This window comes from Equus asinus, chromosome 12, assembly GCF_041296235.1.
Source record: "Equus asinus isolate D_3611 breed Donkey chromosome 12, EquAss-T2T_v2, whole genome shotgun sequence".
Taxonomy (NCBI): domain Eukaryota; kingdom Metazoa; phylum Chordata; class Mammalia; order Perissodactyla; family Equidae; genus Equus; species Equus asinus.
Window position 1 is genome coordinate 27,514,748 of NC_091801.1, and position 25,700 is coordinate 27,540,447.

Sequence of the window (25,700 nt, forward strand, 5' to 3'; positions counted from 1 at the left end):
GGACAGAAAGTCCTGCTCATCTCCAACCCACATCCCTCTATCATCCCCAGTGGCCTGGGAGACCTATGTTCACCTTGCTCTCCGAGTGGTAGAAACAGTACAGCTTCACCACGTGCAGGGGTACTGAGTAGCCTCCACTCTCAGCTATGTCTATGTCTGGGTTTGGAAAGCTTCCTCTACAATATCAAAATCTATACCGGAAACAATTTTTCCCCAAGCCCCAATACCTTCAATTCCTTGAAATAGAAACAAGAAGCAAAAAATAAAACATAGGAAACAAGGAACAAAGCTAGATAATCACACCGGTGAAAAAAACGTAGTATATTTAAATTCCACGGCATTGGCATTAAGTAAAATAAGGGGATAAAAAAAAAGTCAAACCCGTAAGAGCAAAGAATGGAACTGTGGTTACTAGGACTCGGGGGAAGGGGAAATAGGGAGTTGCTAATCAAAGGGTATAAGATTTCAGTTATGCAAGATGAATAAGTTCTAGATATTTGCTGTACAACATTGTGCCTATAGATAAGAATACTGTGTGGTACACTATAAAATCTGTTAAGAGGTTAGAGATTGTGTTGTGTTTTTACTATAATTTTTTTAATTTTTGTTTTTGTTATTGTCGTTGTTGTTGTTTTTTGAGGAAGATTACCCCTGAGCTAACTGCTTCCAATCCTCCTCTTTTTGCTGAGGAAGACTGGCCCTGAGCTAACATGGTGCCCATCCTCCTCTACTTTATATGTGGGACGCCCACCACAGCATGGCTTGCCAAGCAGTGCCATATCTGAACCTGGGATCCGAACAGGGGAACCCCGGGCAGCTGAAGTGGAACATGCTAACTTAACCACTGCGCCACCAGGCCAGCCCCTATAATTTTTTTAAAAAATGAGTATTACCAAGTGATAGACCATGAAATCCATGAATGAAAGGGAAGATGTGCAACAAAGGGAGATTCAATAATTACATTCCGGCAGAATGAAAGAAAGTCAAAGTATGTGTTGACAATCTCAAAGCAGCATTCAAATTGTGATTATATATAATGTAAACATTCACACGATATGGAGTTGAAAAGGGCACAAGACTTCGTATCGGAAGATATGGTTTCCAGTTCCTTTTCTTCCCTCTTGTTTTTCCTTGAGCAAGTAATTTGACTTCTGTGGGACTCAGATGCCTGCTGCATCAAGGTTTAGACTAAATGATCTCAGAAGTCCCTTTCAGCTTTGAAATTCTAGAATTCTCTGATTCTATTGAAGAGAAATAGTTTTCCCATGATCCTAAACGGATGTGATGCTAACTTCCTCCTGTGGCTATTAAACATAATTAATAGGAATGATCATGTACTCTATCATTACAAGAGGACTTTCCATCCTTTTAATTATGACTAGAGCCCAGAGAATATTGGCATTAACAAGCTTGGAGAAGTGTTAGGATTTTTATTTTAAAGTGGCTACAGCAAAGAATCTAGTTGCATTCAATAAAACAAGTTTTTTTTTTTAAAGAAAGGAGTTCTAGTAAATAATAGATGCAAACATTTTTCATTTTTAAATAAATATATACAGTACTGCAAATCCAAGGAGATGCACAGAACTATAGAAGTAACAAAGAGTCAATGTGAAGAGAAAAAGGAGTTACTCTAAACTTATCTCTTGGCTTTTATTGTCTTTTATGATATGACTATAGCTATTAGTAAGGCTGCCCATATATCCCAATTTGCCTGGGACAGTCCTGGTTTACGTCTTTTTTCCCCCCACATAATTAATGAAATCTCTCCCTTTTATTCTCAAAAATGTCCTAGTTTGGATACTAAGTTATAAGGTCACCCTACTGTTAGTAGGTTCATTTCTGCTTGGCTTAATTCCTAAACCCACTTCAAAAATACTCTTCAGCTGGTTCTCAAACGTTTCTTCAGATGAGCCTTATGAAAATCAGTTGCAGCCAGAAGAGTAGGTTTTCCTCTTTCTTTATTTTTCATTTCCTAGCTGCAGCATTATTAAGAGCCAAATTTGCGATGATGATCAAAATTGCTGATGTTAAGGCAGTTTCTGCTCTGACATGTAAAGAGCTCAGAAGTCGTTACTGCCCTCTTTATGACAAGAAGAAGCCATACAAACTGAAAATAAAAGAATTTTCTTGTACTTAGAGAACTGAGGCCACAGGGCAAAACACAACCCCCAAATCTGGAGAGTTGGTCACAACTAGAAAGACACCTGGAGCGGAAGCTGCCAGATGCCAAGCTGGTAGGAATATTTAAACAGCAATTTTGACAAGTTGCTGGAGGCTGAGTGCAGACTAGCATAAAGGTGAAAATCTCCTGGGGGCTACAGTCATGGGGTGGGGCCCACACTTTCACAGGCCTTTACTTGAGGGACCTCACCAGATTCTCAGGAGGAGGATTCCAAAAAGCTCCCCAAGTGAACTGTCAGGGGTAGGGAAAGAGTTGCCATTGTGAGACCCTCCCAGACTCTTTTCCCTAACAAAGGGGAAGTGCCGAGGAGACAATTCTGAAAACTTATCCCAGCTGAAGAAGGGAACTGTGCCCCTCCAGCCTGCCTCAGCCTTTCTGTCTCACCTAAGGAAAAACAAATAAATAAATTCATAGTCAGCAGGGTAAGGGACTTTGAGGAAAAAATCCGAGGATGCTGAAGCCAGGAAGGGGACTGGGTGCAAAGAAGGGGGAAAGCTCTGCTGGAGGAGAAGGGACAGGCACACTTCTGAGTCACACTCCTGAGTGGGACAACCAAAAGATTGAGACTTAATTAGAAAATTAAAGCATTTTCCCCACAACCTAGCACTATACTAACAAAAATAATAACTGCAGCCATAATGGATTAGAGCTGAAAGAGCTGCAAGACACAGCAGTTGAAAAGGAGGCCCCAAAATCAAGATGGGAAGAAAAGACAAACCCACTAGAGGAATTTGAAGCTTCCAGTGCTTATAGCTGCAACAAACACTAAATACAGCCCAATTCTTAACCCAGGTATCATAAATTGTTACACAAATGACCTATTTACCTCAGTTCTTATTACCTGATTAAAGAGTCTCAGCTTTCAAAACAAAAAGGCACGAAAAATATGCATGTAGAGAGAAAGCAACCATCAGAACCAGACTCAGATGTGACACTGATATCAGAATTATAAAAAATGTAATTAAAAATAACTATGACGAATATGTTAAAGGAAAAAGTAGATAACATGCATGAACAGATGGGTAATGTAAACAGAGGATGGAAACTCTAATGAAGAAACAAAAGGAACTAGAAGAAGTCAAAAGCACAGTAACATAAAGAACGTCTCTGATGGGCTTATCAGTAGACTAGACACAGCTGAGGGAAGAATCTGTGAGCTTGCAAATAGGTCAACAGAAATTTCTCAAACTGAAATTCACAGAGAAAAAAAGAATGAAAAAACAGAGCAGAACATCCAAGAACTATGGGACAATTATGAAGGGTAACATGTGCATAATGGAATACCAGAAAGAAAATAAAGAGAGAACGGAGCAGAGGAAATATTAGAAGTAACACTATCTGATAATTTTCCAAAATTATTGACAGACACCAAACCACAAATCTAAGAATCTCAGAGAATACCATATTGGTTAAATATCAAGAAATTTACAGCTAGGCACATCATATTCAAACTGCAGAAAACCAAAGACAAAAAGAAAACTGAAAGAAGCCAGAGAGGGGAAAATACCTTATCTATACAAGAACAGGAATGAGAATTACAGCAGACATCTCAGAAACCACGCAAGCAAGAAGAGAGTGGAGTGAAATCTTTAAAGAGTTGAAAGAAAAACTGCCAACTCTGAGTTCTATATCCAGCAACATTATCCTTCAAAAATGAAGCAGAATAAAAGCTTTCTCAGACAAACACTGAGGGAATTCACCGCTAAAAGACCTACCCGGGAAAGTTAGAGGAAAGTCTTCAGGCATAAGGAAAATATACATCAGAAACTCAGATCTACATAAAGGAAGGAAGAATGTCAGAAATGGAATAAATGAAGGTAAATATATTATTTTATTTTTCTTATTTTTAACAGACCTAAAAGATAAATGTTTAAAGCAATAAACCAACAATGTGTTAGTTGTTTATAGCATATGAATAAGTAAAATGAATGCCAGCAATGTCACAGGGATGGAGGAAGGAATGGGGATGCTCTGTTATAAAGTACCTGCACGCCACATGAAGCAGCATAGCCTTATTTGAAGGCAGACTTAGATCATTTGCAAGGCGTATTGCAAATTCTAGGGAAACCACTAAAATGTGTTTAAAAGAAGTTAAATAATATCATACAGGAGAGATAAAATGGAATCAAATAAAATGTTCGTTTAAAACCATAGAAGGCAGAAAAGGGGGAAAAAGAAATGAAGTACAAATAAAACAAATAGAAGACATTTACAAAGATGGTAGATTTTAATCCAACTGTATTGACAATCACTTTAAATGTGAATGGTCTAAACACACCAGTTAAAAGACAGAGATTGCCAGATTGGATAAAAAATAAATAAATAAGACCCAACCCAGCTTAAAAATGAAGACTCACTGTATTAACCATGTTTCTAGCTTCCTTAACTTGATGCTTTAACATCTACCCTACATGTATGTGCTAGACATGTTTTGTTCTAGACAACCTGTTAACGTGCCTGAGTTACCTTGCCTCAACTTCCTGACTCCCTCATTGCCTTCCTCCCAGAGGAGTATGCTTTTCAAATACAAACCAATTCATCCAGAGTCCATAGCCCCACCCACTCTTTTATTTGGCTTTCACCCTCCAAGTCATTATCCCCTTGATTCATCATCAGGGGCAGGTGCTCCTATACCCCAGCATCCACTGAAATTATTCAAACTAGCCAAACCTGCCTGCCCTTCCTTGCCATTTCTGTCCCAAGGAAACCACAATAAAGGTTCTTGCCCATAGTTCCCCTCTCTCTCTGCCTCTTAAATGATCCCAGTCATTCTCCCTGTGGCCCCTTGGCATGGCGTGCCCCATCCTCTTAGGAACTGTGAGCAATAAACTATATTTTTAACGGCAATCATCCCCTCATCTATTGGCCTTACTTTACCTCAGATTTTCTATTAATACATTATATTTTGAAACACTCAGATACACACAAAGTAAAAAAGATAGAGAAAGGTATATCATGCTAACGCTAATTTAGAAAAAAGCTAGAGTAGCTATGTTAATTTCAGACAAATTGTAATTATGTTAAGATAGGATGAGGGTTTCTAAGCCATTGCACAAGCGCTATGATGTGATGAGACTTCCGTAATCTCTTGTAATTTAAAAAAAATGCTTGTAATTTAAGGTTCCTGTCTACCAGGATAAGGCATTAGGCTGGAAAAGATGAGGGGATCATGTTTTGCATTTGGCTCTAACATGTGTGCTGTGCATAAAAGCATTAAGGGTGAAGATGGAGAAATTACACGAACTTTCTCAGAGACCAATGGGCTCTGGAGGACTAACGAGAACAATGGCCTGGGACGGGTAGCATCCAAACAAGTAGATGACCTGCTGGGCTGCATGGGGAGTGCATTTACATTCACAGCGAAATAGCCAGTGAAAACAACTCCCACTTCACCCCTTATGTGAACAATGATTCAGATTTAGAAACAGGACAGAGTTCAGCATTTTCTATTCTGTAATGCATACTTGTAATGAAATACTATTTGACGTCAGTCTGAGATCTAAGCCAGATTAAGAAGGTGTCAAAAAAGAAATATTCTCTTTGTGGAAGCTAAATATAGAGAAAAATTTCATGTCTTAGAACTCAGGGGTTCCCAATCCTTTGTAGAATGTCTGTATCCTATGAACGTGTCCACAAATGACCATGCTGTCATTTATCCATTCAGGTGAGATTAAAGAAGCTTAACATTTTACATAGTGGGCTGTAGTAAATGAGATTATTTATCCTGTGTACAAGGACACCAACCTTGGCGATTAATTATAATTCCCATTGAAAATTAGTATTAACAAAGGTCCTGACTCTTTGCTCCTTTCCCCCTCACATACGAATGCCCTTAACTTTCCCAAGTACAGTGTCTTTCTTCTTCTCCTTTTTTTTTTAGCTGAGGAAGATTGGCCCTGAGCTAACATCTGCTGCCAATCTTCCTCTTTTTGTTTTTAAGATTGGTACCTGAGCTAACATCTGTTGCCAATCTTCTTTTGTTTTTCTCCCTTCTTCTTCTCCTCAAAGCCACCCAGTACATAGTTGTATATTCTAGTTGTGAGTGCCTCTGGTTGTGCTATGTGGGATGCCACCTCAGCATGGCCTGATGAGTGGTGCCATGTCTGCACCCGTGATCCGAACCAGTGAAACCCTGGGCCGCCTTAGTGGACCACATAAACTTAACCACTCAGCCACGGGGCAGGCCCCCAATCTTCCTCTTTTTGTATACAAGCTGCTGCGACAGCATGGTCACTGACAGATGAGAGGTGTAGGTCCTGGCCCAGGAGCTGAAGCTGGGCCACCCAAGCAGAGCACCCCAAACTTAACCACTAGGCCATCAGGGTTGGCCCAGTGTCTTTCTTCTTGACTTAGTTGGTTTGCTATGCCTCTCCCTTTTGTGATTCTGAGAGTGACCGGCTAGGCTAATCTTGGACATCTTTTTCTTTTCCTGTAAATACCCTGAAAAAAGTTCAACCGTCCCCAAGTTGGATCTAAAATTTTTATCATTCATTGGTGGATCCTACTGAATTGATTTGGCTAGCACATAGTAGAAATCAGGGCATGCGTGCCCTGATAATTTATGAACTGTTATAAATTTATAAACAGTTAGCTTTCTTCATTCTCTTCGTACTCTTCTACTTTTACTTTTTTAAAAAGATCCCTTTTCTTTTCATTCCCATATCAGCTCCTCCCTTCTCCACAAAAGGGTAAATGTTTATCATTTGTTTTTTCTTTTTGATGAGAACATGGACATAAAGCACTTACCCCAGTACCTGCCGTAGAGTGGATGGACAAGAAATGTTAATTTCTATCCCTTCTCTAGGGGAAATTAAAACCAAAAAACCCAAAAACCTTCTTGCTTTCTGGTTCTCTGTCGACTCCCCCTTGGAAGAAGTTACATCCATGGGAATTCAAACAATCTGATGTTGTCAAGGGGCCCTTCTCTCTCTTCTTTCTAGGCTTCGTGTGGCTCCTTGGGCCCCAGGTTGCACCCATTTCAGCCCAGGGAATGCTTTGCTCTTTTTCGGAGGATGGGCCTGGAGTCCTGAGTCTGGGGCCTGTCCCTGGGAGCCCGGCTTCTGGCCTGTCTGCTGAAGTGCTCCCCTTCATATGACATCATTCTCTTTCTGGTTCCCAACGGCGCCTCATGGATTTAATCCTAAGGAAGAATTTTCCTCCCACTCTCTTCACCCAGGAGAAGTCTTTTAAAGAGTATTTTATTTGAAAAGAATTTAAGTTGATGTGGGGTTTGGGGGGAAACAAATAAACTCAACTTGTGTGGTGGGATTTTATTCCCTCTCCCAGCCCACACATGCTCTGATCTAAACCGTCTCATGGCTCTCAGGGCCTCTTTCCCCTGTCGAGAGACGCTCGTGTCAGGACGTGTCCCGTGCACACACCACACTTCTTTCTTTCCTCATGCCTGGCTGGGAAGGGAGACCTTGGAAAGGCAGGATGGCGAGTCGTCCAAGTTATGCTATGATAGTCCTAGAAAATCTTCTAGATGTTTCCTTTTGGTGAATATGCAAGACCCCTGTCTACTCTGTGGGACACAGTAAGGGTCCATTACTGACTTTGCAAGATGATCGGCTGTCAACATGACTGGAGGGCTTTTGTAGCCACAAAGGTGGAGTTGCCAGAACCCCACAACTAGTGAGGGCAAGAGGGACCCAGGGAGCGACAGGTTAGCCTACAAGATAATTCATCCCCTAAAAACAAAATAAAAAGTCTTCATGCCATACGATTCCATTTATGGGAGATTTTAGAAAAGGCAAAACTATGGTGACAGAAGGTAGATCAGCAGTTGCCTGGGGCAGGGGTAGGGGCGGGAGCAGGAACAGAAAGGGAGCATCTGGGATGATGGAACTGTTCCATATTTTGATTGTGATCATGGTTAGATAACAGTATAGACATGTCAAAACTCATTGAATTGTACATTTAAAATTGTTTGTTCTTGTTGGTGCCATTGAGTCAATTCCAACTCCTAGCAACTCTGAGTGCAGCAGAGCGGAAACCTGTCCGGTCTTTTGTGCCGTCCTCTTATGGTCTGGTGCTATGTCAGACAATGCTCCATGCTGTTCATAGTGTTTTCATGGCCATTTTTTTCTGAAGTGAGTGGGTGGATGCAGAAGGATAGGTCCTAGTCTGTTTTAGTCTGGGAGCATCACTGAAACCTGTCCACCATGGGGACCCCACTAGTATTAGAAATACTGGTGGCATAGCTTTCAGCATCACAGCAACACTCGGCTACCACAGTATGACAACTGACAGACAGTGGTGTGATTCCCTGATGGGAAACAAGCCTGCACCGCGGTGGTGAGAGCACCGAATCTTAACCACTCGACCACCAGGCCTGGCTACGTTTAAAATTACACTTCTAGAATTAGCTGATTTTTCAAAACATCAGTGTAAGAGACCTTCATTTAAAACAGGCGGGAGAGACAAGGATGCAAACTGAAGCACCTCCTTTCATGCCTTTCCTCCCACATCTGGGGATCCCCTTCACTGGAGAACACGGTCCAGATGTCCTGAACATTGACCCGAGAGAAGGAGCCCTACTGAGTGGAGCTGATGGCTTTCCTTATTTTCTCACTTTCCTTGAGGCTCCAAGGTGCTGTGGAGGGTGACAGCAATACATTGTAGTAATGAAATAAATCTGGAATCATGTTCGTCTCTCTTTTCCTCCTAACTTGGGCCTTCTTGAGAACCAAGGGTAATCATTCCAAAACCCCCAGATTCCATTTTGCCACGTCCTTCTAAACACAGATGCGATGGCATTCACTCTCCTTTGCAGTTTTGCTGGGGCTGGAGAACTCGGCGTCCCACCCTGGCACTGCTTGGCCCCTTATAGGGAGTGGTGGCATTAGACCAGTCCTCAGGTCCTCTCTACCCACTCTGTTTCCTTGAGAATGTCTCTTCAGTTCTTCAGGAGATTCTAGAACTTACTTACAGCACCGTATATCTTTATATGTTTTTATTAATTCCGGGACTCCGGATTGGTATGAAATTTATTAGAGCAAAATTAAATCATTGCACAATTTAATCTCAAGAGATTCCTGAAGAGATTTTTTTTACTTAAAAATGTAATAAAATAAACCATTGGTCATTAATCTGCCTGGGCTGTTGGTGGGGAATGTGTTCTCACCTGCAGTGACTTCATTTAGTTATAAATCTCTATGACCTCAACTCACCTACCGATGGCACCAAAAGTCATGAAAATGGTTTAAATCTACTCAACCCTTAGGGGATATATCGTTATGTATAAAATTTTGCAAAATCATTGAACAGTTCCTGAGGTTATTTTATAACAAACACCAAAAGGTTGAGGAGTTGCATTAAAATTGAAATCCTACTTCATTCAATCAACAAGGAAATGCTTTTATTGTCTATAACTTTTATTTATTTTTAAATCAACTTGTAACCATTATGAAAGGACATTTTTCAAAGAAAATTCTACTAAATCCACAGTGCCTTTTGATATTGAGAGTGAGGAAGAGGTGTAGCTGTTGAAACCTCACTCTCTCGGGAGAACACGAAGGGAGAGCAGAAGCCCACTGGGGCTTCCATTTGTTGACTCAGGATTTGGACACAGAGGACCAGGGGCCACTATGTCAGGAGTTTGTGACTTTTTGCTTCATAACATCTGTTTCTCTATGTTAAAGTGAAAAGGGCCTTATCGTCATCTTTGGAGACAGCAAGAAAGTGGGAGCTAAAGAGAAGTCTGTTTTGGAGGACGAAAAGCCCAAAGGATAGACTCAGTGGTGGCCACCAGTGAGAGGAAAAGATCCTTGGGACCCTCAGCAAAGAAGAAAGGAGAGTACAGGAGCTGGCCTGGGTCTAAGGTGCAGCGGGTAGAAAGTGTCCCCCACGTCACCGCCTGAGGGCTCTTGGTGGCCTCGTGGGAGAGAGGAGGAAGTCATATTTCACTTGGCAGGAGCCCCACCTAACACCTGGACTATGCCTATTGGATGCCCAGCATTTCTTCCTTGTAAGTATCCTTAACGTCATTTTCTGAGATACGAAAAATAAAATCTTTCTTGAGCGTCCATTCTGTGTCGGACAGTATGGTAAACATCTTCACACACATTAGCTCCTTTACTCCTGAGCATAGCCTGTGAGGCAGACGGTCTTATCCTCAGTTTACAGGTGAGGTTTAACTGATGAAATCCAGTGATAACAACTGTCCCATTAGCTCCCCCATGAACAGCGATGGGGAGTCCACAGGCCCAAGGGTCCCTGCAGGTGAGACCTCCCCGCAGTGAGCCCACGGGCTTGCTCCCACGTCTCGTCCCCACGGGGCAGCTCTCCTGGCTCTTTGCTGGCACTGTTCTGCTGTCTAGGAGAGGAATTCTATCTTCCTCACCCCAGGACCCACTATTCTTCACAAGAACATCTTAGCACAGCAAAAGGCTGTTCCCTCCCGGCGCTGCTAAGATTCCAACCCTCTCCTCTTAGCATCCCGGCCAGTGTTCCATTTTGTTTTCTCTTTTGGTTGGAGTCGGTAGCGATGCTGTGTCCCGGGGAAGCCGCCTCTCCTTCGTGTGCCTTGGACGCTTGTCTCCTGTTCTCCTCACAAGGTACCGATACCCTGATGCTAAGAGATCTTAAGATGGTTGAAAACCCTTAAATCTGTGAAACCGTCAGAGTACAGAGCATTTGTGATACAGACTCAAAAGGAAATGCACTATGTCCCAAGCTTTTATTAGACTGATAACAGCAGTTCCAATCATTTCTTTGTAATGTCCTAGAATTTGAGAAGAAAAAAGCATAAAACCTGCATTGCCATAAAATAAAAGCCTGTCCATCTTTAGTCATTGTGAAACCTGGGCTCTATTCTTCTGGGGCCTGAGGGCTCCTGAGGGGTTTGCTTGTAATACAGGCCAGGTTTTCTCTGTTGAACACTTGCTCCAGCTTGGCCCTTGGCCGCTTCAGCTCAGCAAGGAGAGCAACACCATCAAACAGTAACGGTTGTTCTGATAAGTTCCTGTTGTGAAAAGGAAAATGTTTCCCAAGGACTTAATTGTGTCCAGCGTAAGCTGGCAGGAGGAAGACCCCAGCTCCGTGTCCCGGGCACTTCTCAGGCCTCTGCCCCAGCACACTGCGGCCGGTCGCCTGCGTCCATGTGCATCCTCCCCGGTACTTTCCCCATTCTTTAGAGCCTCTGTTCAGAGCCTCATGGGCAGAGGGCCGTGATCCATTGCTTCTTGTTTCTGTGCAGATTCCCAGCACAGATCAGAGCCGTTATTGGATCAGGATGGTGGTTCTGTCCCAAACTCCTAGCCTCTGCTCCAAAGCTTCACTTTCTGTTCGTTTCTATCGCTATGAAAGTATCTGGCTTTCTCTTTCTGTTCTGGGGGAAACCAACTCTATTTCATCTCATAAGTGTCGCCATTGATAAGATGGGATCAGGAGGACAACAAAGCGTGGCTGACCTGGGGCTGCTGGACAGTGGCAGGCCCCTGGCTTGTGCCTCTTTGCAGCCTCGAGTCCGGGTTAGAGCTGCCCAGGGCAAGAGTTGTGGTGAACGGGGTGGATGGAGCTGCGTGCTTCCAGGTGAGAGAAGGGAGACAGTCCCCAGCGATCACCAGGCTGACTGTCAGAATCAATTTGTCCAAATTCTTGTCCTGTGCTGTGTTACCATATAGTTCTCTGGAGGCGAAACCTTTGAGGAGAAAATATCTACACCCCTCTGCTATGTGTTTTACATTTTAGAACATCTTCTGTTTTCTTGCTGTCGCTGTTGTTTTCTTTTTTCAAGAGCCTGATAGTTTTAGTATTTCCAGGGTAAAGGCATTAACTAATAAAATGGAGTAAATTGTCAGCAGTCACATCACAGCTCTGAGATCATCATTTAAGTTAGATACTAAGTTACTCAATTTCAGGAAAACTGTTAATCCCCAAATCTAAGAGAAGTTTTTATGTGAAAAAACAAACCCCAAAACTAGAATAAATTATAACCTGGATAAATTGTTACCTGTGACTTTGAACTCTCTGCCAACTAAACTTTAGTGAAATCTGAAAAACAAAAACCAATTTTAGCTGGAAGGTGACTTCTTAACACAAGGACACACCTCTTAATCTCAAGTGGAGGGACATAATTGCTTCAAGGGCCTTTGGAATACGTCTTTGTGGTCAGGAGGGGGTAAGAAGCATCATTCAAATTAATAACTGGAGTGGGGTTTTTCCCTACCTATTCTATATGCCAAGTATTTAGGAAATTAGGGGGGAAAAGTAAATTCTTGCCATTTATATTCCAGGCAAACTGTTACTTTGGTTATTTGTGATCGGAAGGTGTGAGTTATTTCAGCTGTGTTTCTTTTTACGACACATTTCAAAAAATAATTCAGGTTCAAAAACAATATATATTACCTAATCGCTTGAGTTTTTTCACTTGAGACGTTTTAGACTTTTATTGAGCCCAGTTTTTTATCTTTTACTGTTTATTCTTAATAAAGCTATAACTTTATGAATAACAATCTGATATTAAAATAAGCATGGACTTATTAGGCGAGGGAACTTGATGTAAGTGCTGGATTAAAGTTAAATAACACAGTATTAACTCGTCAGAGCCTCACACATTCCAGAACTGACACTTGGAATTGAGATCTGCTGTCTTATAGGGCTTAAGTCATTTTATAACTTTTAAAAAGACACTATTATTATTTTTTTTGTGAATTTGTATTTCGGATAAAATCTCTTTCAAAAACATTTTTGGACTGAGTTTTCGAAAATAGAAGTAAGCATTTTATAGGCAGATTCTAGGTTGAAGTTGTAAATGAAACCAAGTTATTTCAATTTGATTACTTGAGTCATTTGAGATTATAGGCACTTTCTTGGGGATACGCTTCCGTTTCGTTGTTCTTTCCAGTTTTTTTTTTCCAAGAAAGTAAACAAATCTATTCACAGGGGGAAGAGACTGCATAAACAAACACAGACGGCAAGGAAGGAGGTGGCACAGTCAGCAGAGCCGAAACTCCTCCTCCCCACCCAGGAAGAAATGTTCTCCCTCAACAAGGTCAGGCAAGTCCTCAGGGTTCAGACCAGCATTTCCACGTGCCACTGAAATGTGCTGCTTTGCAAGTTCATATTATTTTGAGAAAAAGAGAGTTCATGGCAAATAAATTTGAGAAACAGTGGCCCAGTTGAAGTTAAACAGGAGTTTTTTTCTTACTGCAGGACTTCTCAAAACTTTTATTATTGTGACTGTGTACAGTGAATCTCCAGGAGGGCTGACAGTAGTCGGCACTTTTCAAACTTTCTCAACCAAAGGTCCTTTGTGGTTCTTTTCAGCTCTGAAATCGAATGTAAAGTGCTGTACGTATGTGGCAGTCGAAACAGAAGCGACCAGAACCACCTGTGGTTCGTTTACATGAACAAACACTAGATGGCGCTGTCCCCCGAGGGAACTGACTACAGACCCAAGCGTCTTTTTAAGGCTATCGTCAGGGGTTGGTGTTATTCTGTTTTCCAGAAGTCAGATACAAATATTCCCTTCACTTTTTGTTCTTATGGAAGTTTTAACTTTATGAATAAGCATCTACACATTAAACAAACATGGACTTCTTGAATAATGTAACTCTAACATGTTGGGTAAAGGTAATGACAGGACAGGAACTCTTTCTGGCCTCACAGTACCAAGAACAGACTCACGGAACTTGTTTACCTTTTAGTTGTTGTTAAACTTTATCTTTAGAACAGTTTTAGATTTACAGAAAATTTTCAAAGATCACACAGTGAGTTCCCATATAGCCTGCATCCAGTTTCCCTTATTCTTAACGTCTTACATTATTGTGGACATTTGTCGCAACTAGTGAACTGATATTGATGCACTATTAATAACCAAAGTCCAGACTTTATTCAGATGTCCTTAGGTTTTACTTAATGTCCTTTTTCTGTTCCAGGATCCCATCCAGATTACTACACTGTATTTAGCCCTCAGGCCTTCTTGGGCTCCTCTTGGCTATGGCAGTGTCTCAGACTCTGTTTGACCTTGATGGCTTTAGGGTTACTAGTTGGGTATATTATAAGTTGGCCCTTCATTGGAATGTGTCTGATGTTTTTCTAATGATTAGACTGGGGTTATGGATCTGGGGAGGAAGACCACAGAGATAAAGTGTCACGTCATCACATCATATCAAGGGTACAGACTATCCAGGGGACTAATCACTGTTGATGATGTTGACCTTGATCACCTGGCTGAGGGGGTGTCAGGTTTCTCCACTCTAAAGTGACCTTTCCCTCCCGCTTTATACCGAACTCTCTGGAAGGAAGTCACCATGCGCAGTGGACACTTCAGGTGGGCGGCAGTTTACTTCACCTCTTTGAAAGTGAAATATCTACATGAATTATTTGGAATTCTTCTGCATGGGAAAATTTTCTTTTCTCCTCCGTTTACTTATTTATTGAATTATTTATTTATACCAGTGTGGACTCATGAATATTTATTTTACACTCTGGGTTTTAATCCAATACTACTTTATTTTGTTACTGAAATTGTTTCAGCTTTGGAGCCTGAGAGATCTTTCAGTTGGCTGCTGTGTCCCTTTCATATGCCCCCATCAATGTGAGGTTTTTTGGGTTTTTTGTTTTATCTGTGAGGAAGATTGGCCCTGAACTAACATCTGTTGCCCATCTTCCTCTTTTTCCTTGAGGAAGATTATTGCTGAATTAACATCCATGCCAATCTTCCTCTATTTTATATGTAGGACGCCACAGCGTGGCTTGATGAGTGATGTGTATGTCCGCGCCCAGGATCCAAACCCACAAACCCCGGGCGGAAGTGGAGCGTGTGAACTTCACTGCTATGCTGCTGCCCCGGTCCCGATGTGGGGGATTTTTAAACAGCAACTTGTTTACTTTTTAATAGACTTTGTTCAGTTCAAAGGATGGAAAGATATTTTAAAATTATTTTTTTCTCAAAGGAGAGACTCCAGTCTTTGTTCTGCATCGCTCGGTGTAATAACATGGGAGTTTCTAGGTGGGGTTTTACATTCAGATTTTCAACCTCACGCACATCGTTGAATGTCGGTTTGGGGATGTGTGTCTAGGGGGGATCATCAAGCCGAAACTCTCCTCCGGGAGGAGCTGGAGGAGATTTCGCTTCTTCCTCTGCCTCAGGCTTGTGTCCTCTCCTAGAGAGAAAGGCCCTATGTTTTAAACCCCAGCAATTGTCCCAGAAGTTTGTATATATGTGACTCACTCCTTCAAAGGATTCTTTGTTAGAATATTGCTTAATAAGGAGAAAAATCCTTATTCTCATTTAATCACTGGAGTTGAGAGTTTTAATCTTTGAAGTTTTTCATCCTCTCTTTTATCTCCTACCACAGACTGAGCAGCTGTCTGGAGTATGGTTTGGCTATTTTTAAAGCCGTTGACAGATGGGAAGCTGCTATTCAGAGAGCTAAGTGACAACGTAAATCCCTGGGGGCGTGTGCTGGGTGGGGAGATGTCTGCGTATAGATGCCCTTTAGCATGAGGTACATTCCAAGTCGTCCAGCACGGGCACAGAGCCTCGCACACAGCAGGCAATCGAGAAATAGTAGTTGGTTGAACAGATGGATGAAGAGCTGGTATTTTATTGTTGTACGTTTCCCATAGTTGAGAATAATTCACTTCTATTTCCTATCCTTGAGCTCGGTTTCTTTAGGAAATACTTTCAAATGACAACATCAAGAACAAAACACCACAATCTCTGAGGATTGTGGCAAGAAATATTACGCAAGTGTTATCTCTCCCGAAATAATTTTATGTTAATAAAAGAAAAAGCTTGACATACTTACAGATCGTTTGGAATAATGATATAGTGGAAGATGAGGGCTACTGATGATAATTACTACCTGTGTGTGTACGTGCGTGTGCGCATGACTGTGGATGAAAATACCTGTGCTCATTGTGTTTTCCCATCCGAAGAATCAGAGATGACTCTGTGGTTGTTGCCGGTGCTGCAGAACTCTCTACCCACCTTCCATTCTCCCTCTGGCGCCCAGAGCTGCCTTAGGGGTCCCAGTGGGGCAGGCTCAGCCAGGTACTTCCTCAGGGGGCCTGACGAGCATTTCAAGCAATGCTGCTCCTCACTTCTGACGTTCCTTCCCTCCCCTCCCTTCCTCTCATCCTGCTTCTTCTTCCCTCCTCTCCTCTTCAGCTTAAAATTGTCCTTATTATAAGCCCCCACGCAGCAACCAGTTGGCTTCTATGCCTTGCACGGGCCTCCAAGTGCCACATTTCCGAATCGGGAAACGTGACTTCACACACTCGATCTGTTCGTGCAGTGGTTCTGCCGACGGCCTTTCCCAGTTACCGCGACCCGCACAGTCCATTGCAGACTGGACGCACTTCCAAGCCATTTTCTCAGTTGGTACTCACCAGCCCCATGCGCCTGGGGGAGCAGGTCTTGAGCAAACTAGGCTCGGGGAGAGGTTCAAATGGCCTTGGGGTTGGGCAACCCAGGGGTGGTGGGTGGGCCTGGCAGTTGTCGTAGGGGAATATGGACAACCACGCCGCTCTACCCAGTTGGTGCAGTAGGATGCTGTCTGGTTGCCTCTTTAGTTCAACATTTGCTATTTCCTGAGAGACTGACTGCTATGCTGAATTGTGTCCCCCCCATCTCCCAAATTCCTATGTTGGAATCCTAACCCCAGCAACTCAGAATGTGACTGTGTTTGGAGATAGAGTCTTTACAGGGGTAATTAAGTGAAAATGAGGCCGTGAGGGTGGGCCTTAATCCGATATGATCAGTGTGTTTATAAGAAGAGGAAATTTGGATGCAGACATGCAGAGAGGGAGACCATGTGAAGAGACAGGAGGAGGCAGCCATCTGTAAGCCAAGGAGAGGCCTCAGAAGGAACGAACCCTGCTGTCACCTTGATCTTGGACTTCCAGTAGCCAGAGCCATGAGAAATAAATCCCTGTTGTTTAAGCCCCGCAGACTTTTACAGCCTTCCTAGCAAACTACCGCACTGAGCTTCCATTAGAAGTCCTTTGTGTCGGTTTATGTTCTTTACGCCAGAAGCATTCCTGGGGCTGTGGCTGGAGCACTGTCCTGGAGGGGACCAGGGCGCAGCTTCCAGCATCAAGAGGTACAGGACACGCTTGGTGATCAGTGGCGTTGATGGCTCTGAGCAGTGCCAGGCTCTCTCCCTGGTGTGCTAGGGGCACACAGCTGCACTCAGTGCAGGGTTTCCATTCATTCACCTCTCACACTCACCTCAACCTTCCAAACCCTGGGTGCTGTCTCCACAGGTCAGTTGCATCCATCACTACCATTGTGTGGCTGCCTCTTCTGCTGAATAGACAGTGCCATCACCTCAGCCCCCATCAGATCCCCTAGCCTCTTCACTCTCCTCCTCCTCCTCCCCTGTTATCTCAGCAGGGAATATCCTTTTTACCTCCTTCTCTTTAACTGTTTGAAATCCCCTTTCTCCTCCGCCCACTTCCAGAAACAGCTGGGGCTTAGAGGGGCTCTGCTGGGTGCTGGGGATGGGACACTAGCTTCCTGATTCCCGCCTTCAGGAAGCTTATTCTCCTCTCGTGGCAAAACCCTTCCATGCTCTGCCCCATGTTTGTCTTCCTCCACCTTGTTGCTGCCTTTGACGCTTTGTCTTATTCTTGGGTTTTATTTTGTTTTTTCTGTATTCTGATGCTTGGACATCTGGGGCCTTGCTGACCCTGGAGGACTGCCCCTCCCAGGGTAGCCAATTCCTAGAGATAGGAAATGACTCCCCTGTGAGCTCGCCTTTCACATGCAAACCAACCAATGCAGAGCCCACACCCCAACACCTCCTTTATCTGCCTCCCACTCAGGGCCACAGGCTCCCTGCCCTAAACACCTCAGCGCCAGCAACCAGACAACCAGGGACGCCCTCCTCCCCAGAGCGGGCTGACGTCATTCACACCAGCCTGTCCTCAGCCTGCTCACCCTGCCTGCCTTTCCTGCAGAAACCACAATAAAGGCTCTTGGCCACATTTCCCCTCACTCCCTCTGCCTCCTGACCGACCCCAGTGTTTCCCCGTGTGGCTTCGCCTGGAGTGGCATGCGCTATTCTCTTGAGAACTGTAACAATCTGTCTTTTCAATGGCAATTGTGTCCTGATCTGTTGGCCTCACTATGCCTGAGTAATAATAAAATCTGCATTTGAAAACACCCTGCTGCCCAGCCACATCCTCTGAACCCTGGATGGCACACCATCAGCTCACCTAGTGTCTGCACTACCAACCTTTTTTTGTCTTGTTTGCTGGCCCAGCTCTCCTCTTCCTGACTGCAGATTCTCCCTCTTTCAGTTTTCCACAATTTTCTCTTTTATTAGCCGCTCCTAAAATTTCACTAGTCTACTGCATTAATTTGCTATGACTGCTATAGGGAAGTACTGCAAACTAGGTGTTCAAACAACAGAAATTTACCGTCCCACACTTCTGGAGGGTAGAAGTCTGAGTGAGATCAAGGTTGGTTCCCTCTGAGACTGTGGGGAGGGACCTGTTCCAGGCCTCTCTCCATGGCTTGTAGACGCTGTCTTCTCCCTGGGTCTCTCCTCAGAGTCTTCCCTCTGCATATTCTAGCACTTCTCAGGGCACCAGTTATATTTGATTAGGGGTCTACCCATGATGTCATTTTATTTTAACTAATCACATCTGTAACAACTCTGTTTTCAAACAATGTCACCTTCTGAGGTACTAAAGGTTAGGACTTCTACATACAATTTCAGGAGAACACAATTCAACTCCGAAATTCACTTCCCTAGTTGAGTTTTTCAAGGTTATAATTTGAATGCTTAAATCAATATCACAAAAGGGGGTGGTTGTTCAAAAAAAACACACAAGCAGATTTCTGCACCCCACCCCAAAACCAAAGAAACCCAATCTCTGGGCATCGGGCAAGGCATTCAGAGGGTCTGCGGCTAAGCGTCTCCCACAGCAGGCCCACACGGAGTTTGGGAGCTTGCTTTTCTCCACTGGGATGGCCATAATAGCCTCCTTGCTGGTTTTCCCGTCCGCCCATCCCTCACACTGCTCACTGATTGGACGTCATAATATGCTTTTCTGACATTGCATTTTATTTAACATCTTGATCAACAAACATCTTGATTCCACGTCTTTATTTCACAAACACACTGACTTAACTGTGTGCCTGGCTCACAGTGAGATATTACAGCATTTGTTCCTGTAACAGCCCTGTGAGGTGTTACTCCTCTTCTTACCCCACTTTGTAGCTGATCGCAATAAGCAGAGCTGGGGTACAAAGCCAGGCAATGTGGCCCCGCAGCCCATGGGACGTTGGCTCTGTGCTGTTCTCCCTGGCATGAGGTTTCTCAAGTGTGCAGGGTCTAAGAAAGTGCAGGCTCCTCACCTGGGACTCCACATGTTCTCCAAGATGTGGCCTCATCTTGGTCAACTGGGGTCCCCTGCTGCTGAGCATCTGTACATCCAGTGGGTCTCCAAGGGTGGTCCAAGACCAGGACTGTCAGCTGCCACTCTAAAGTCTCTCCCTAGACTTATACCCCAGAACTGGAAACTCTTTGGGGGGCAGGTGGTGGGGGACCCAGTGATCTGTTTTAACAAGCCTTCCAGGCGATTCTGATGCACACTCGAGAATTCGTCCCTAATTCTACCAGTCTGGGGGGCTCTGCGCTTCAGCGCTCCCCACGCTTCTCTGCCTCTTCCTCTGGCCTCGCTGCACTTTCTATGAAACTTCTCCCTGCAGTCTCCTTGCGCCTGCCAGCACCCTTCCATCTTCAAAGCGAATCCTGAATGTCACTTATTTCTGAAGCTTTTTTTCTTTACCTCTATGCCTGTTCCTGTAACCAGCTCTGAGATCTCTCCTCAGAATGATCTCCTCCATATTTTGCACCTATATTTTTCCGTTCTAATATTTTCTTGCTCTACCTATATCATCACTCTACTTCTCCCCTCAAAGCAGGCAATTTGAGACTGAGTCACTCACACATCTACTACTATCCCTGTGTTCAGGAAAGTGTTCCATAAAGCACTGTATTGAATGATTACTATTAACCCACAGACACCTTATTTAACGTTGAGTACTTTGACCAAAAGAGATTAGGAGTAATGATCCACTTAATAAAAAAGTCTTACAAAGAAGGATTCAAAATTTAATTCTTTGACAGAGCAAATGTTTTAAAATGATTTCATTTATTTCTCCATCAGAACATCTGTGCCATGGCTCCCATCAACTGCCCAAAGACTTCCACGGTGGACGTGCTCCCGGTTCCTTCATGTACACCCATGGCCAAAACAAAGTGACTTTTCTGGGGCAGTTAAGACTTGAGAATCTGCCTTGGAGAGTTCAGAATTGAATTAATGCTCCCGCATGGTGTGACTTTTGTGTTATGAAAGAGCACCTCTTTTTGTGGGTGGCCTCTTTCGAGCTCCTAACGCAGCCTACTACTGCATTCCTTAGGCATTTTAGCGACCACAGCAAACTGGTAGCTCTTGTGGTCAACTAAAACCATTAGATATTTATCCCCACTTGAACTGCTAAGCAGCAGACCTCCCAGAGGAGGTGTATTTGATGAGAGATTATTTTAATGACTGTCTTGTTTCAAAGAGATGCACAAATATTTTCCATCTTGCAACACAGCTGCATAAAATGGGTTTTGAGTAACTCCAATCCTGACGTCCTCCATTGGAATCAGATACACCACTGGTCATAAAAGGTCTTGCACATTCTTCAAGCCCTATGGATATAGATCCATCCCCTTACCCACAATTTAAAGTCCAAAAAGTCTGAAAACCAAATGTTTTTAGACCTCATTTGGTGGCAAAACCTCACCTAAAGCTATTTATAGGAGATATTCATCCCATTTTGTATGAATTCAGGCATTTTTCTGCAGAAATGTTTTATTCAATTAAAGGTTTCTTCTCCGGTGTTCACTGAGGACTTACCACCAGATATTCGGTACTGTGTATTCATTGCATTAACCTTTTAAATAAAAAAACAAAAGCCAAATCTCAAGTCAAAAACACAGTTGATCTAAGAGTAGCAGGTGAAGGATTAAGGACTGTCCAAGGCTGGGACAAGTGTAATAAAAAACAAATTCAGATTGTTTTCTTGCCTTGTGACAGGACATCTACTTTTGGTGCTGTAAATAAAGCCCCCTTTGATTCTAGAAGTTCTGTGTTAACACTGCACATTGGCCAATCTAGGTTATTTCTGACTAATCTTTCCAATGACCTAGAGTTGGGGGCCACCAAGACTGTCCCTATCATTTCCACATTTAAGGAAAATACCCGAGATCACATGGTGGCCACCTTGGGAACCCTGTGACATTTTTGGCACTCACTCCTACCTGAAGTATTTAGATTCACAAGGACACAGGAAATTAAATTGGAAGGCTTTCCTCCTACATATCTATCAGAATAGGACTTTTGGGGATTAAATTATATCAGTTTAGTACAATTTCATGTTATGAAATGGAGCATAAATGTCATCAAAGCATTTTATTCAAAGTGTAGTCTCTATAAATAGTCCTTTTAAAAAGTGTCCGTGGTGAGTTGAATTCGTGAATGAATTCTCTTCCAAAATCAAAATTTCTTAGAAGGAATTTTCCCTCACGTGTGTGGACCCCAATGGAGCATTTTGTAACTAATTCCTCTGCCCACTTAGAACACCCACCCAAGCCAGGGAGATTCCACTACAAAGGTGTTTCATTTGTTTTATTTCACAAGGAAACAACATGAAGGGAAGCCAATCTGTTCCTTCTGTGGCCTTTGATTTCAGATGATTGTGTGCATCTGATTTCTCAGCTGTGAAACAGTGACAGTACTGTCCATACCTTCAAGGGTTGTTGTATGAGTTAGAGGTAATTTGTATAAAGTGCCAAAGCACCAAAGGGAGCACTGAGCAAATGGCGGCGGATGGGTGTCTGTGTATTTTATCACCATTTCCATCAGGAAGAATGGCAATTCTCGTCCTCAGTCTAAAAACTTCAGGTAACCAAAATGTAGGCGCTAGAGAACTGGAGTCTCCATTCAACTGGTCAGAAGAAGAAAATGAAGATACTAAGGGGAACGGTGGGTGTTGGGATCTCCTCTGAGAGATGCTGTTGGCTAAGAATGTAAGAAACTAACTGGTTGTGAAGCATGGCGGTTAAAATCACAAAGGCTGGGGAGCTGAACTATAGGATGAGCATTTGTTTTAATTCATTCTAACAGATCAGATGCCAGTGTTTCAGCACAGAGTATCTACGTTTTAGCAGCAACTGCCCCAGATGTAGTTTGTTGGAACAATGGAAAGATAAGGGAAAGCCATCACCACAGGCGAAACTGGAAATGAGTTTATACTTAGGTTTCAGTGCCCTTGTGATCTGATCTATCCCAATGTGTAAGCAAATAAATATGGCCCCTGCTTTTATGGACCTCTTATACACTCTTGGGACAGAAGTCAAGTCTTCTGTGGTGGAGGATCTCCCCTAGAAGGCCTAGGCAGTATGCTTTTCCAGTGGGATTCCAGCAGAGCCTAGGGAGGGGCCTGGAGGGGCTCGGAAGCACCGAATGTCCCCTTCTACCAAGGATGCTGGTGTCAAGCTTTCAAGTTTTACTTTAAGTCCAGTGGGTTTCAAGTTCATAAGAAAGGAAGAACGTACATTTTCTCCTCCTCTTTCCCCGTCTACTTCTACATCCTCCCTTGGGAAACCAAGCCATCTGAGGAAAGAGAAGGCTGGTCTTTTGAGCAGATAACTTTGCAATATGTGTCAAAGCAGGAGAGTGGCCTCCAAGCCTGGGTGTTCCTTACATTCACTGGCGAAGCTTTTCAAGTACGTTGCCATATATCCCTCACTGCAGACCAGTGAAGGCAGGATCTTGGGGCGAAGGGGAGTGGGGAGTCTGTTTTTCAAGTTCTCAGTAACGACCTGGGATGTGATGATTTAAGCCACTCTGCACACCACTGGAGACCCTAAGATTTTACAAACACCCCCTCAGTCCCTCATTTTGCCTGTGAGTCATGAGGAGGTTGGAATTCTACTGCCAAAGGAAGAGACTGTGCTTGCTGTCCATTGAGTGCTACGTGGCTTGAGCACACGTTGAAAGTGACGAGGCCCAAGGGGATGAGGGGGACACTTGGAGGAAAGGATCACATACTTGACTGAGAGGGAAAGTTGAGTGTAAAATTGCAAAAGGAAGCAGAATTGAGAGAAGAAAAACAAGGGGAGGATGAATTTAGTAATTTTCTAGAGATTTCTTTTTGCTTTAGGGATTCTTTATGTTGTTTCTCCAAGCAACATGTTGGGTCATACGCGTGATTCTGAAGTAAAATATGAACAGGTGGGTGTATGCGGAAAACTTACCACCGTGAATCAAGCTTCATAAACATTATACGAAGATAATATTCTATCTTTGTGAATGCGGCACTTGTGAATTGAGAATTTTAGAATATTTTAGAAAGGACATTAAAAAAATGACACAGGAAAAGAAGTTAAAATTTAGGGGAAAGCAGAATATTTTATCCCTTCCCCTAGGCACCTAACACCTAGCCAGCCCATACCAAATGAAACCTTAGTGGTGCCTGCTAAGCCTATTTGAGAACAGATCCTACTTGCTCCCATCAAGGGATGTTCAGGTGTCCAGGCCATCAACTCCTCAGTTCTCCAATCTGAAAACACTCAAAGGATGGAGGGAGAAGTCGTACAAGTTTTTTAGACAACGTAACTATATGGGGTCACCTCTCATTTTCCCCAATTTGTACTCATTTTTCTATGTTGACGATAGTTGGAAATGTTAAACACAAGTAAAAAGCTTGAGACGTTACTGGGCCAGGTGTATTAAAATAAAACCACAAAATAGAAACATTAGATATATACACAACAGCAGAGTGACACGTGATGTGCCACAGCGTCTCCCATTCAGCGCTTACAGTAGGAAAGCTCAGTAAACAAGACCTCTCGTATCCCTTGCTACAGCGGCTCATCGGAGCCTCAAGTCACTTACTTTCCCTCACATTCTTGTATAAATAGTCTCACACATATCTTACATGATTTAGAAAAGATTGCTGAATCACGAAAATAGCCCCAAATATGGCATTTTTACTTTTTAAAGTACAACTAAAATTAATACTTGATCATTAAAATAATGTTCAAATCATCTGAAGCAACAAAGAAAATTCTTAAGTTTTATAAGGCCCTAGAAGGTTCTGCAGAGATTAAATCTTGCTGTTCTTCCACACTACACTGTCAAAAAAGTCTGTAGGTAGGAAACGGTGGAATTGAAAAGCTGGACCATTAAAAACATCCCTTTGGAAGGGAGAGCAGTTTCTGAGGCTCAGCTCTCTTTCCCGGGGGATCTGGGTGGGCCCGGCCGTCGGGGGCTCCACGTTGCTTAACGCAGCAGCTCTGCAGGCTCACAAGTGACGCGTTGACAGGGAAGAGACCAGGAAAGTGCTGCTGCTTCCCATCCGGGGGTTCCAAGCAGCCTCCAAGGAAGGAAAATGTTTAACAGTCTCAGACTTTGGGGGAGGGGAAATCACTGAAATCTTGGAAAGACATTTTTTAGCTTCTGACTTTACCTGCAAAATCTAACAGGTTGGATTAGTAATTTTTTAACAAATCAGCCAAAGCACAGAGAAAATAGAAAGAAGTGTCATAATAGGCATCTTGTTATTTTATCTTTATGAGTGAGTTTAGTTCTGCTGCTGTTGGGGATTTATTGAAACGGCCCCTGAATCTCCGAGTCACACAACCAGTTGTAAACGAGGGGCCCCAGTGGGTGCATTCTGGATAGGACAGGTGTTTTCTTCTCAGAAGTTCGTGTTCAGATCTTGGTCTAGCAAAGCAAGATGGCCAGCTGGGGGCCATCCGAGCTGCAAACCATGGGCATCGGCCTATGAGAAGAGAATACCTTTCCATGTGGAGAGTGTTCTTCCTGAGTAATTTAGCCTCACTTTCAGGAGCAGGGACGGTCGATGGTCCCAGCACATGAGTGACTAGTGCAACCAGGGATCACACTTTCTCTTTTCAGTGAGGCAGCCGTCCCTGCGAACGGCTGGAGTCTTCCTGCGCTCTAAGGCTGCTGCTGATACTGCCCTTCCGTGGCAGTGTAGAAATCATCCAGGACGCTCTGTAAGTAATCAAACGTCGGCCTCTCTTCCGCCTTTTCTTTCCAGCACATTTTCATGATGTCATAGAGCTCATCTGGGCAGTTCTCCATGCGGGGCATCCTGTAGCCCTGCGACAGGGCAGTCATCACGTCGGCATTAGTTCTCCCTAAGGCAAGAAAAAAAAAAACCCGTGTTATTTAGAAACCTGACTGAGGTCAAGCATTGCAATGGTCTTTTTGCTACCCACATCCTGCATCCATTACTGAAGCAAGCTTTAGAGGCTCTTATGGCTGAACCGTGTTCCCCTGCAAATTCATATGCTGAAGTCCTGGCCCTCAGTACCTCAGAATGTGACTGCATTTACAGACAAGCACTTTAAGAGGGAATTGAGTTAAATGAGCCCTAGCCCAGGCTGACTGGTGTCCTTATTAAAGAGGAGACTGGGACGCAGAGAGATGCCGGGGATGCGGGTGCACAGAGGAAAGGCTGCGGGAAGAC

The 25,700-nt window shown here is 43.4% G+C and overlaps 1 protein-coding gene across 2 annotated transcripts in view; it reads right to left on the reverse strand.

The window, feature by feature from the left end:
- Window positions 1–23,901: 23,901 nt before the first annotated feature.
- The window catches only part of LYN (LYN proto-oncogene, Src family tyrosine kinase), a 113,502-nt gene continuing 111,703 nt past the window's right edge, over window positions 23,902–25,700 (reverse strand). For both annotated transcript variants that reach the window (XM_044744194.2, XM_044744195.2), the window contains exon 13: window positions 23,902–25,368. In XM_044744194.2, the coding sequence (XP_044600129.1) occupies window positions 25,166–25,368 (203 nt within the window). In that variant the 3' untranslated portion in view covers window positions 23,902–25,165. The remainder of the gene's footprint in view (window positions 25,369–25,700) is intronic.